The 12,565-nt window shown below is 40.4% G+C and overlaps 1 protein-coding gene across 1 annotated transcript in view; it reads right to left on the minus strand.

Moving 5' to 3' along the window:
- The window catches only part of PPP2R3A (protein phosphatase 2 regulatory subunit B''alpha), a 193,782-nt gene that overhangs the window by 43,357 nt on the left and 137,860 nt on the right, over positions 1 to 12,565 (minus strand). The window contains exons 11-13 of the mRNA XM_003265256.3: positions 5,734 to 5,909; positions 4,540 to 4,658; positions 1,618 to 1,724 (exon numbers count right to left, since the gene is read on the minus strand). Coding sequence (XP_003265304.2) covers positions 1,618 to 1,724; positions 4,540 to 4,658; positions 5,734 to 5,909 — 402 coding nt within the window. The remainder of the gene's footprint in view (positions 1 to 1,617; positions 1,725 to 4,539; positions 4,659 to 5,733; positions 5,910 to 12,565) is intronic.

Genomic DNA, 12,565 nt, shown 5'->3' on the forward strand with positions numbered 1-12,565 from the left:
ATTACAGCCATGAGTGACTGTGCCTGGCCAATCCACACATATTCTTAACTGGAGCAATGCTGCTTCTTAAGATTGGTATGCTAACCCTAATTCCTAGTATGGAAGCTCAATGCCAAAAAAACCTTTAAATCATGCTTGTCAGGCTTAAGATACTGAGTGCACGATGCAGTCAGCCTTAAGATACTGAGTGCATGATGAATGATTTTAAGGGTTTCCAGGTCATTGCCATAAAAATGAAATCCTACTTTTGTGGCTAAGCAGGTTAAAGAAATCTCTCAATGAAAGAAAGCGCTTTGCTGATGGCTTGTTCAGCACCCTCAAAAAAGATAATATTTAATGGTAGAGGTATAAAATGGTACAATCTATATTGAGGACTATTTGACTTTATCTATGGGGCTGGATAGTTTCTGTTTATCCCTCTAGACCTGCTCTTCCCCTATCTCTATGCCTCAGGAGGCTGACCTGAATGGACCACATCAGAGACCACATTTGAGACTCTGTCTCAAAAAAAAAAAAAAAAAAAAAGAATTCATTTATCTTTCTATATATACATAGATGGAGAGAGAAGCTCTTTGGAAGAGTAAGCAAGAACACGATGACACTTGTTGCTTCTGGGGAGGAGAAGTGGGTAGTAGGAAACTTTTTACTATTTCTTTTGTTTCTTTGAATATTATATGAATAGCGCCTGTTCAAAAAGTATACTACATTAATGAGAAAGATTAATTGAGGCCTTTACAGAAGCTATGATTGATTAAGGAAGAATTAGAAGAATTACAAAAGGAGTTACTAGAAGATGATGGAAAAAACCAGCAAATTATAAAGTTGCTGAAATGATCCAAGGAGTCAAATTCTTGGATAATTAAATTTCTTAACATGGTCCCTTTATGGAATTATGCCCTGACTAGTAGAAATACATGTAGAAGTTACTTCCTGCAAAAAACCATGTATAATTAATAAAGATTTGTTCTAAACATGATCATCTTTATTATTGAAGGAGCTTTAGTTTTTTTTTTTGGAGACGGAGTTTTGCTCTTGTTGCCCAAGCTAGAGTGCAATGGTGTGATCTCGGCTCACTGCAACCTCTGCCTCCCGGGTAAAAGCGATTCTCCTGCCTCAGCCTTCCAAGTAGCTGGGATTACAGGCATGCACCACCATACCCGGCTAATTTTTTTGTAATTTTAGTAGAGACAGGGTTTCTCCATGTTGGTCAGGCTGGTTTCAAACTCCCAACCTCCGGTTATCCGCCTGCCTTGGCCTCCCAAAGTGCTGGGATTACAGGCGTGAGCCACCGCGCCCGGCCAGAGCTTTAGTTCTTTTAGCCTCCTCCTTTATGTACAGGGTTTATCAATATCACTAAAACAGTAGTTTGATTGTTCAGTGATCTTGGTTTCCAGTGAAAGATGATACTCATTAAAGGAAATGGACATGAGAAGACTCTATTAGGAAATGAGTGAAGATTGCTGGAAAAGATAATCATTTAACTAAAGTTGGCTAAATCACATTTTTATGCTATTCAAAAATGGGAAAAATAGAAAAGGATTTTGTAAGGGAGTTTTAATACTCTGGACATGCGCATTCCCATTAAAAATTCTACAAGACATAGGGAAACTCACTCACCCTTCCTGGAATTGTGCTTGGGCAGATTCCTCTGCAACAAGAGTCTCATACTCCTCAGCGGCAAACCGGTCCCAGTCTGAGGGCTCAGGCCCATCGTTCTCAACATCCTGATTGGAAAGAAGACAGCCACAAGAAACAAAAAAAATCAAAGACAAAGAATTGGAGATAGATCATTGCACAAATGTATACTGCTGAAAAAATCCTACCTGAAAAATGTTTCATTTCAAGAGGTTTAAAAGAGGTGCTAAGGTAAAACTCCTAAGGTAATTTTCTACACCTCAAATGGCAAAATTATAACTGCTTAGCAGCTAGGTTTTTTAGGTATAGATTCCATTTTTTCCTTTCCTTTTTTTTTTTTTTTTTTTTTTTGAGATAGAATCTCACTCTGTCACCCAGGCTGGAGTATAGTGGCATGATCTCGGCTCACTGCAGCCTCTGCCTTCTGGGTTCAAGCGATTCTCCTGCCTCAGCCTCCCAAGTATCTGGGACTACAGGCAAGTGCCACCACGTCCAGCTAATTTTTGTATTTTGTAGAGACGGGGTTTCGCCATGTTGGCCAGGCTGGTCTCGAACTCCTGACCTCAGGTTATCTGCCCACCTCAGCCTCCCAAAGTGCTGGGATTACAGGCATGAGCCACCGTGCCTAGCCGATTCCAACTCTTTTTTTAAGAGATAGGGTCTCACTCTGTTGCCTAGTCTGGAGTGCAATGGTGCAACAATAGCTTACTGCTAGCCTCAAAATCTGGGCTCAAGTGATTCTCCTGCCTCAGCCTACTGAGTAGCTGAGACTACAGGCATTCTACCTACTAAGTAGCTGAGAATGCAGGCATGCCACCATGCCCTGCTAATTTTTAAATTTTTTTGTAGATACAGGGTCTCACTATGTTGCCCAGGCTGGTCTCGAACCCCTGGCCTCAAGTGATCCTCCCGTCTTAGCTTCCTGAGTAGCTGGGATTACAAGCACAAGCCATAGCACCTGGTAAGTCTAGATTCTTTAGCCTTGTAATCAGAGACATTTCTCTGGTCCTCTCTCCTCTGGCACTTTGCACAGCAGCCACCTGGAGTGACTTGTGGTTTGCCACAGGCCTGCCTGAAATGTACCTTCCCCAAGCCCCCATTCGCTGGCAAATTTTTGTTCTTTAAAAGCCAACTCAGATACCACGTTGTCTGTGATACCTTCCTGGAAACAGCCCTTCTGTCCGTATCACTTCCTTTTTCCTAATGTAGATACTTTGGTTGTCACCTTTTGTTCTTGTATCTCTGCCATCTCCATATATCCAGTATCTCTTCAACACAGTGCCCAGAATTTATTAAGCACTGACTAATAATGTTCTTTGTAGATCAGAATATCAATAATTATACCATTTATAAAGAAAAGTAAAATTTAAAGGTAAATTTTTTAGAGTAAAAATGGTAACACGAAAATAAGTGAAGAGGGAAAAGACCACACACTTTTGTGAATTTTCTTGAAATTTTATGTTTCAGATAAAATGTCTTTCCAAGCTGAACATGAGTTAGTATTGCCCTAGGGTCTAGAGTTAGTTATGCCAATAATAATGTTAAGTTCCTAAACAATGACCACTATTAATTACTATATTTAATTCCTTTTAAGACCCCATCTCTATCCTTCTAACATTTATGAAATTGCAATGCATTATAGGCTTACAACTGGCAATGTTTGGGGTTTTGTTTTTGCTTAGAGAAATATAAAACAGGCCGGGTGCAGCCAGCTCACGCCTATAATCCCAGCACTTTGGGAGGCCGAGGTGGGCAGATCACCTAAGGTCGGGAGTTCGAGACCAGCCTGACCAATATGGAGAAACCTCGTCTCTACTAAAAATACAAAATTAGCTGGGTGTGGTGGTGCAAGCCTGTAATACCAGCTACTCGGGAGATTGAGGCAGGAGAATCACTTGAACCCGGGAGGCGAAGGTTGCGGTGAGCCGAGATCACACCATTGCACTCCAGCCTGAGCGAAACTCCATCACACGTGCACACACACACACACACACACACACACACACAGAAAGAAACAAACAGAAAATTATGGAGCATGTTAAATTCAATGAAACATAACAGACTTTAAACCAGCGATAATGCAACTTGATATGCTGAGATCAGCTGCAGAATATTTGTTTTTGGAAGGCGATAAATTATCTTATTTAGAAGGTGATCATATTCTTACTACTATTTAGGTCAAACAGTTATGGAACATGTAGAAGAAAAGAGAATGCAAAAGCTTCTATAATTTATTGTTACTCAACTGCAACAGTCTGTTCTTCACATAATTTTTACTTCTTAGAGGAATGGTAAGAACAAGGGGTGACGTTTTTATTTTTAACATGGATCGTATGTATAGGGTTTTCTGAGGGTCCACAGGTTTGTGTGTCTGGGGAAGGATATTCAGCTTTATTCAGATGTAGAATGCATTCAAAACTGATAGCCATGAACAGCAATCATTAACATGTGAAAAGGTGTTATATTATTTGAAGGTTTTCTATCATGGAGAACTCTAGTTTTTACTGTGATGTGGAAAGCTACTTACCATGGAATCCTGGAAATGAATGGTACAAATGAATCAAGGCCAATATAGTTTCTAATACAGATGTGCCTATTGATAGAAGGACAATTTTTTTTTTTTCAAAACTACTCTTTTGTTTCCAGTGTGTGTATCAGTAGATGAGCTATAGAGTCTGCTCAGTGGAAAGTGCTTACACAGATGCAGGTTACCTAGACCTGACGATCAGCTGTGGAGAGACATGTGCTCTAGAGGTCCTTTATTGTCTCTTTTTAGTCTTTAATGAAATGTTATAAATGTTACCTCTTTACCGAAATTCCAGCATGCAGAGACCATTTTAATATGTAGCACACACAGCCCCTGATACTGCAGCCCTCAAATAAAAGTTAAAATTATACTTTTACCTTCTGGACCGCAAAGGGATCTCTCTGTTCATGGTCTAAGTATTTCTCCAGATTAAAGAAAGTGTCATAGAAGATGTGAGCCATTCTGCACCTCTTCAGATCTCTTAGAGTTATTTTGCCTACATAAAAATAAACAAATCTGGTAAATTTCATCAAGAGCTGTTTTGACAAGAGAAAAAAACTTTCCCTGACATCTAAAAGTACAGGTATATGTTTATTATAAAAGTCCTATTTTCAGAATAAAAAAATTTAAATCCCATTTCTTTTTTCAAGAGTATCAATTTCTCAAACCCATTTCTTTTATTAAATTGAGGTAAAATTCACTAACAAAGTTCATCATTTAAACAATTTTAAAGTGCACAATTCAGTGGCTTTTAGTACACTCACAATGTTGTACAACCATTACCACTATCTAGTTCTGTAATAATATCATCACCCCAAAAGGAAACTCTACCCATCAAGCAGTCCCTCCCCATCTCTCCTCTCTTCCTGCTTTCTGTATCTAAGGAAAAATCTTCTTTCATCTCCCAAACACCGCTTTCATTTTCTTTTTTAAAAAGAGATAGGGTCTCGCTGTGTTGCCTAGGCTGGAGTGCAGTGGCTACTCACAGGAACAATCATAATGCAATCCTCCTCTCAGCCTCCTTAGGAGCTGGGACTACAGGCACACACCACTGTGCCTGGTATAAAACCCTATTTCTTAAATAGCAGACTTGCCATCAATTGCTACACTAAGGCTGGGCATGGTGACTCACGCCTGTAACCCCAGCACTTTGGGGAGACCGAGGTGGGTGGATCACCTTAGGTCAGGAGTTCAAGACCAGCCTGGCCAACATGGTGAAACCCCATCTCTACTAAAAATACAAAAATTAGCTGGGCGTGGTGGCAGTCACCTGTAGTCCCAGCTACTCGGGAGGCTGAGGCAGGAGAATCACTTGAACCCAGGAGGCAGAGGTTGCAGTGAGCCGAGATCACACCATTGCACTCCAGCCTGGCAGACAAAGCGAGACTGCATCTCAAAAAAAAAAAAAAAAGTTGCTACACTCATAGTCAAGGAGAAACTTTAAACACTTCTGTCCTGGGAAGTCTTCTATCAAGACTCTGAAATGTTAAATAATTTAGGACAATCTAGGATTCTTTGCCCCACTCTGATACATAGGTGAACAGTGCAAATGTCCCATTGCTTGGTCTCACCATCAATGGCTGGCTTCACTAGGTCAAGCATCTGGCACAGTAAATCATGGAATGGCAAGGGCTCAATTCCCATGGCTTCCATCCGTTCACACTGCTCCTCATAGAAGTACTCCAGCTCATACATGGAGAGTACACCATCTCCATCCACATCCATGCAGCGGAACCAATACTCAATGCTAGGCGATAAGGACAATCATTATCATGGGCCTGGTAAAGACCTTTTATTTACCTAGATTTAGTATGTTTCTTTTAAAGTAAAAGTTACATATTATGTACACTTCAGGCTTAGATATAGTTTTACAAAGTTTGTTAGAGAAAATGGCAGACCCCTTCTTCCCTCTATTTTTCCACCCAGAACCAACCATGTTCAACCCTGATTATTTTGCTTTTTACCTTCCTATTTTCAGATAACATGCCTATATCGCTCCTTTCTTGTATTTATTTTCAGAACTATTATTAGAGGCCGGGTGCGGTGGCTCATGCCTATAATCCGAGCACTTTGGGAGACCGAGGTGGGCAGATCACTTCAGGTCAGGAGTTCGAGATCAGCCTGGCCAACATGGTGAAACCCTATCTCTACTAAAAATACAAAAAATTAGCTGGGCATGGTGGTGCATGCCTGTAGTCTCAGCTACTTGGGAGGCCGAGGTGGGAGGATTGTTTGAACCTGGGAGGTGGAGGGTGCAGTGAGCCAAGACTGCGCCACTGCACTAAAGCCTGGGTGAAAGAATGAGACTCCCGCCTCAAGAAAAACACCAACTAACCAACCAACCAACTAACCAACCAAACAAAAAGTATTGATTTCACACTATGAAAGTTGAACTTTAGTTCTTTTATAATTTGTCACCACTTCACCTACGTGCCCTTCTCATCCTCTTAATACAGTTAACTTGCTCAACATTCAGAATTTATAATTTTATATTTTTCTTTTATCTATTTGCTTAGTTTTCTGTGTACTTGCTACTAATTCAACCCCAAATTCTGCCAGTTGTCTAAATCCACACTCAGTCCCATGAGGTGCTCTGTCAATTGCATGTTCTTGATGAAGTCTTCCTTGGTTCCTTCTGACCTACTCTAATCTGGGCTGCTTAGTCTCTAGGCCTCGCTCAGTTTCATCCAGGGATTCCTTTCGCCTTTCTCCTATTTCTTGTTTCTTGGATTTTCCTCATTCTTTGTTTCCTCATTATTTTGTTACTCTGCGCATTCTCTAGTAGCTTCTTGAATGAAGGAGCATCGCAGGTATATTTTTTGAGACTTGGGTCTTTGAAAACGCCCTTTTTCTACCCTCTAATATGGTCGGTATTTTGGCTAGTTACAGAATTAAAGGTTTGTGGTGTTTTGCCTTCAAATTTTTTTTTTTAACTTTAGAGATGGGGTCTCACTCTGCTGCCCAGGCTGGAGTAGAGGCACAACATGGCTCACTGCAGCCTTGAACTCCTGGCCTCAAGCAATCTTCCCAAGTAGCTGGAACTACAGGTGCATGCCACGATGCCTGGCTAAATTTTCTTTTTTTTCAGATGGCATCTCACTCTATCACTCTATTGCCCAGGCTGGAGTGCAGTGGTGCGATCTCGGCACTGCAACCTCTGCCTCCCGGGTTCAAGCAATTCTCCTGCCTCAGCCTCCTAAGTAGCTGGGATGACAGGTGCCTGCTGCCATGCCCAACTAATTTTTTTTTTTTTTTTTTTAAGGAGAGACGGGGTTTCACCATATTGACCAGGCTGGTCTCGAATTTCTGACCTCAGGTGATCCACCCGCCTAGGCCTCCCAAAGTGCTGGGATTACAGGCGTGAGCCATGGCACCTAGCCTGGCTAATTTTTAATAATAATAATAAAAAAGTTCTTTTTTTTGTAGAGACAGGGTCTCACTATATTGCCCACACGGTCTCGAACTCCTGGCCTCAAGGGATCCTCCTGTCTTGGCCTCCCAAAGTGCTGGAATTTTAGGTGTGAGCTCCTGCGCCTGGCCTTTTCCCTCATACTTTAAAAAGTATTGATCCATTGTTTATCCAGTATTGATGAGAAGTCTAAAGCTTTATTGGTATCTATTCCTTTGACTGTAACCCATTTTGTTTTTTGCCTCTTAGAAGCCTGCAGAGGTTTCTCTGAGTCCTTAATAGTTTGAAATATCATGATGGCCTTGGTTGAGATCTAACTCATCTATCTGGCTGGGCTTTTCTGAGAGCCTATTCAGTTTGGAAACTGAATCCTTCAGTCCTTGAAAATGTTTGTATCTCTCTTCTCTGCCCTTTCCCTCCTTCTCTTTTTTTTTTTTTTTAAGAAATGTTATTGAGATCTACATAGCCCAGTAATGGTATAGCTACTAGCCACATGTGGCCTTTTGAGCATCTGAAATGTGGCTAATCAAATTTGAGATGTTTTCTCAGTGCAAATACAAAACAGATATACAACAAAATTAATTTTACCTATTTTTAAATTTTTCCATTGTGGCTAAATTTTAAAATTACCTATGTGGCCTGTACCATAGTTCATTTTCCAGTTATATTAAAATTTTTTTGACCTGTTTCTCCAATTTTCGTATCTTGTCTCTATTTCCTATTGCTTCATCTTTTTTGGGGGAGGGGGTTTCTTTCTCGGAGGGTTACACAGCTTTATCTTCTAAACATTGTTTTTTTTATTTCTGCTATTGTAGTTTTGATTGCTCAGAGCTTTTTGGTTTCCTGAATGTTCCTTTCATAAAAAGTATCATTCTGTTCATGTCCTGTACTGTAATTTCTTCTCATATCTCTCTGAGAATATTAATCAGTTTTTATTCTTGTTAACGTTTTATTTTCTCTGAAAGTCTGTTTCATTCAAGTTATCTTTCCCCCTCTATTTGTCTGGCCTTTATCTTTTGTGCAAGAGGCTTTAACTCAGGTATCTAGTGATCCTCTGTTCTCTGCTCGTATTTGAGAGTAGGTGCTAAAAAGCTGATTGGAGGTTCTGATCTTTGGGCTTGTTGACTCTGGGCTTTACTGAAAAATGAATGGGCTGGGTTTTTTCCTTGGGGATGACCCAGTGTCGAATCTTCAGGTCTTCATTCTTGGGCAGGTCAGTTCCCCAGAAAAGCATTTCAGTTTCTTGCTTGGAGGTTCAGGGCAGGTAGGCAGCATTCTGTTAGCTGAGTGAGGAAGGAAGACTGGGCGTCTCAGCATTCAGTATGCATACACTCATTTTATCTGTTTCCAAGATTGCATTCACATCTCAACTGTGCCCAATGCTCCCCAGTCCGGAGGCCCTCTGTTTTATACTCTTCAGGGAATAAAGCACCAGTTTTATGCTAGGGTAGAGGACATCACCTGAAGATCAACTGTTCATTTAAACACACTTTTTATAAACTCTCCTGTTTTTGGCTTTACCTTTACCCCACCCCCACTTCCAAGGTTCCTAGTATCCCCAAATCCTGAATGTCTGCAGGTTTTGCTAGGTATATCTGGTTGCTTCTTGGTTTTGCCCTCAGCTGGCTTAGGATTCAAGCAGTCTGCAATGTTTATTTGCTTTCCAGTTTCCAACACTTTGTTACTGTTTCTCATTTCCTTTATGAAGCCAACAACATTAATTGGTAATAGGGAACAATGTTTTTCTAAAGAACCAGAAATTCATGGCAAAGTAAAACTTTTCAAGAGAAGGTTCTAGGAGACCGCTGTTCAAATTCCCACTTGTAGGCCTGAAACCATATTAAGAACCACACCTTTAATGGTTAAAAAAAAAATCTCCTTTGGGGAAGAGAAAAGTGAAAATAACTGAGTTGTAACTGTTGACTGTTTTCAAGTAAGTCACATTAAGATCTGTGTGTACCTTTTCTGAGAAAGAGTTTACATTATTGCAAAAAATTGAACATGTAATACTGCAAAAGTTTTTTACTTTTTGTTTTTGAGATGGGCTCTCATTCTGTTACCCAGGCTGGAGTGCACTACTGCAATCATGGCTCACTGCAGCCTCAACCTCTCGGGCTCAAGCGAGACTCTTGCCTCAGCCTCCAGAGTAGCTGGGACCAGAGGCATGTACCACCACACCTGGCTAATTTTTTAAAAACTTTTTGTAGAGATTGGGTCTTCCTATGTTGCCCAGACTGGGCAAAGTCTTTTTGAGAAATATATTTTAAAAATTGTACCAACTTGATGTTTAACGTTATCATTAAAGAACAAAGGGGGACATTCATTGGACCTAATGAATGTGAGGTAATAGGTTGGCTATTGAAGTTCAGTCATATTATATCTACTCTCAGAATATAAAAGGGGCAGAATGCTGCCCCACTGTGAAACTATTCCTGATTGTGGGGAAAACCTTGAAGAGTTACATCTCATAAGCAGAGGGCTGCGATACATATAATAGTATCTGGTTGTTACACTGTTGGGTTTTTTTTATTATACTTTAGGTTTTAGGGTACATGTGCACAATATGCAGGTTTGTTACATATGTATCCATCTGCCATGTTGGTTTGCTGCACCCATTAACTCGTCATTTAGCATTAGGTATATCTCCTAATGCTATCGTCCCCACTCCCCCCACCCCACAACAGTCCCCGGAGTGTGATGTTCCCCTTCCTGTGTCCATGAGTTCTCACTGTTCAACTCCCACCCATGAGTGAGAACATGTGGTGTTTGGTTTTTTGTCCTTGTGATAGTTTACTGAGAATGATGGTTTCCAGCTTCATCGATGTCCCTGCAAAGGACATGAACTCATCCTTTTTTATGGCTGCATAGTATTCCATGGTGTATATGTGCCACATTTTCTTAATCCAGTCTATCGTTGTTGGACATTTGGGTTGGCTCCAAGTCTTTGCTATCGTGAATAGTGCCGCAATAAACATATGTGTACATGTGTCTTTATAGCAGCATGATTTATAATCCTTTGGGTATATACCCAGTAATGGGATGGCTGGGTCAAATGGTATTTCTAGTTCTAGATCCCTGAGGAATCGCCACACTGACTTCCACAATGGTTGAACTAGTTTACAGTCCCACCAACAGTGTAAAAGTGTTCCTATTTCTCCACATCCTCTTCAGCACCTGTTGTTTCCTGACTTTTTAATGATGGCCATTCTAACTGGTGTGAGATGGTATCTCATTGTGGTTTTGATCTGCATTTCTCTGATGGCCAGTGATGATGAGCATTTTTTCATGTGTTTTTTGGCTGCATAAATGTCTTCTTTTGAGAAGTGGCTGTTCATATCCTTCACCCACTTTTTGATGGGGTTGTTTGCTTTTTTCTTGTAAATTTGTTTGAGTTCATTGTAGATTCTGGATATTAGCCCTTTGTCAGATGAGTAGATTGCAAAAATTTTCTCCCATTTTGTAGGTTGCCTGTTCACTCTGATGGTAGTTTCTTTTGCTGTGCAGAAGCTCTTTAGTTTAATTAGATCCCATTTGTCAATTTTGGCTTTTGTTGCCATTGCTTTTGGTGTTTTAGACATGAAGTCCTTGCCCACGCCTATGTCCTCAATGGTATTGCCTAGGTTTTCTTCTAGGGTTTTCATGGTTTTAGGTCTAACATGTAAGTCTTTAATCCATCTTGAATTAATTTTTGTATAAGGTGTAAGGAAGGGATCCAGTTTCAGCTTTCTACATATGGCTAGCCAGTTTTCCCAGCACCATTTATTAAATAGGGAATCCTTTCCCCATTGCTTGTTTTTGTCAGGTTTGTCAAAGATCAGATAGTTGTAGATAAGTGGCATTATTTCTGAGGGCTCTGTACTGTTCCATTGATCTATGTCTCTGTTTTGGTACTAGTACCATGCTGTTTTGGTTACTGTAGCCTTGTAGTATAGTTTGAAGTCACGTAGCGTGATGCCTCCAGCTTTGTTCTTTTGGCTTAGGATTGACTTGGCAATGCAGGCTCCTTTTTGGTTCCATATGAACTTTAAAGTAGTTTTTTCCAATTCTGTGAAGAAAGTCATTGGTAGCTTGATGGGGATGGCATTGAATCTATAAATTACCTTGGGTAGTATGGCCATTTTCACGATATTGATTCTTCCAACCCATGAGCATGGAATGTTCTTCCATTTGTTTGTATCCTCTTTTATTTCATTGAGCAGTGGTTTGTAGTTCTCCTTGAAAAGGTCCTTCACATCCCTTGTAAGTTGGATTCCTAGGTATTTTATTCTCTTTGAAGCAATTGTGAATGGGAGTTCACTCATGATTTGGCTGTTTGTCTGTGATTGGTGTACAAGAATGCTTGTGATTTCTGTACATTGATTTTGTATCCTGAGACTTTGCTGAAGTTGCTAATCAGCTTAAGGAGATTATGGGCTGAGACAGTGGGGTTTTCTAGATATACAATCATGTCATCTGCAAACAGGGACAATTTGACTTCCTCTTTTCCTAACTGAATACCCTTTATTTCCTTCTCCTGCCTGATTGCCCTGGCCAGAACTTCCAGCACTATGTTGAATAGGAGTGGTGAGAGAGGGCATCCCTGTCTTGTGCCAGTTTTCAAAGGGAATGCTTCCAGTTTTTGCCCATTCAGTATGATATTGGCTGTGGGTTTGTCATAGATAGCTCTTATTATTTTGAGATACGTCCCATCAATACCTAATTTATTGAGAGTTTTTAGCATGAAGGGTTGTTGAATTTTGTCAAAGGCCTTTTCTGCATCTATTGAGATAATCATGTGGTTTTTGTCTTTGGTTCTGTTTATATGCTGGATTACATTTATTAATTTGCGTATGTTGAACCAGGCTTGCATCCCAGGGATGAAGCCCACTTCATCATGGTGTATAAGCTTTTTGGTGTGCTGCTGGATTCGGTTTGCCAGTATTTTATTGAGGATTTTTGCATCAATGTTCATTAAGGATATTGGTCTGAAATTCTCTCTTTTGGTTGTGTCTCTG

Source organism: Nomascus leucogenys, chromosome 8 (genome assembly GCF_006542625.1).
Source record: "Nomascus leucogenys isolate Asia chromosome 8, Asia_NLE_v1, whole genome shotgun sequence".
Taxonomy (NCBI): domain Eukaryota; kingdom Metazoa; phylum Chordata; class Mammalia; order Primates; family Hylobatidae; genus Nomascus; species Nomascus leucogenys.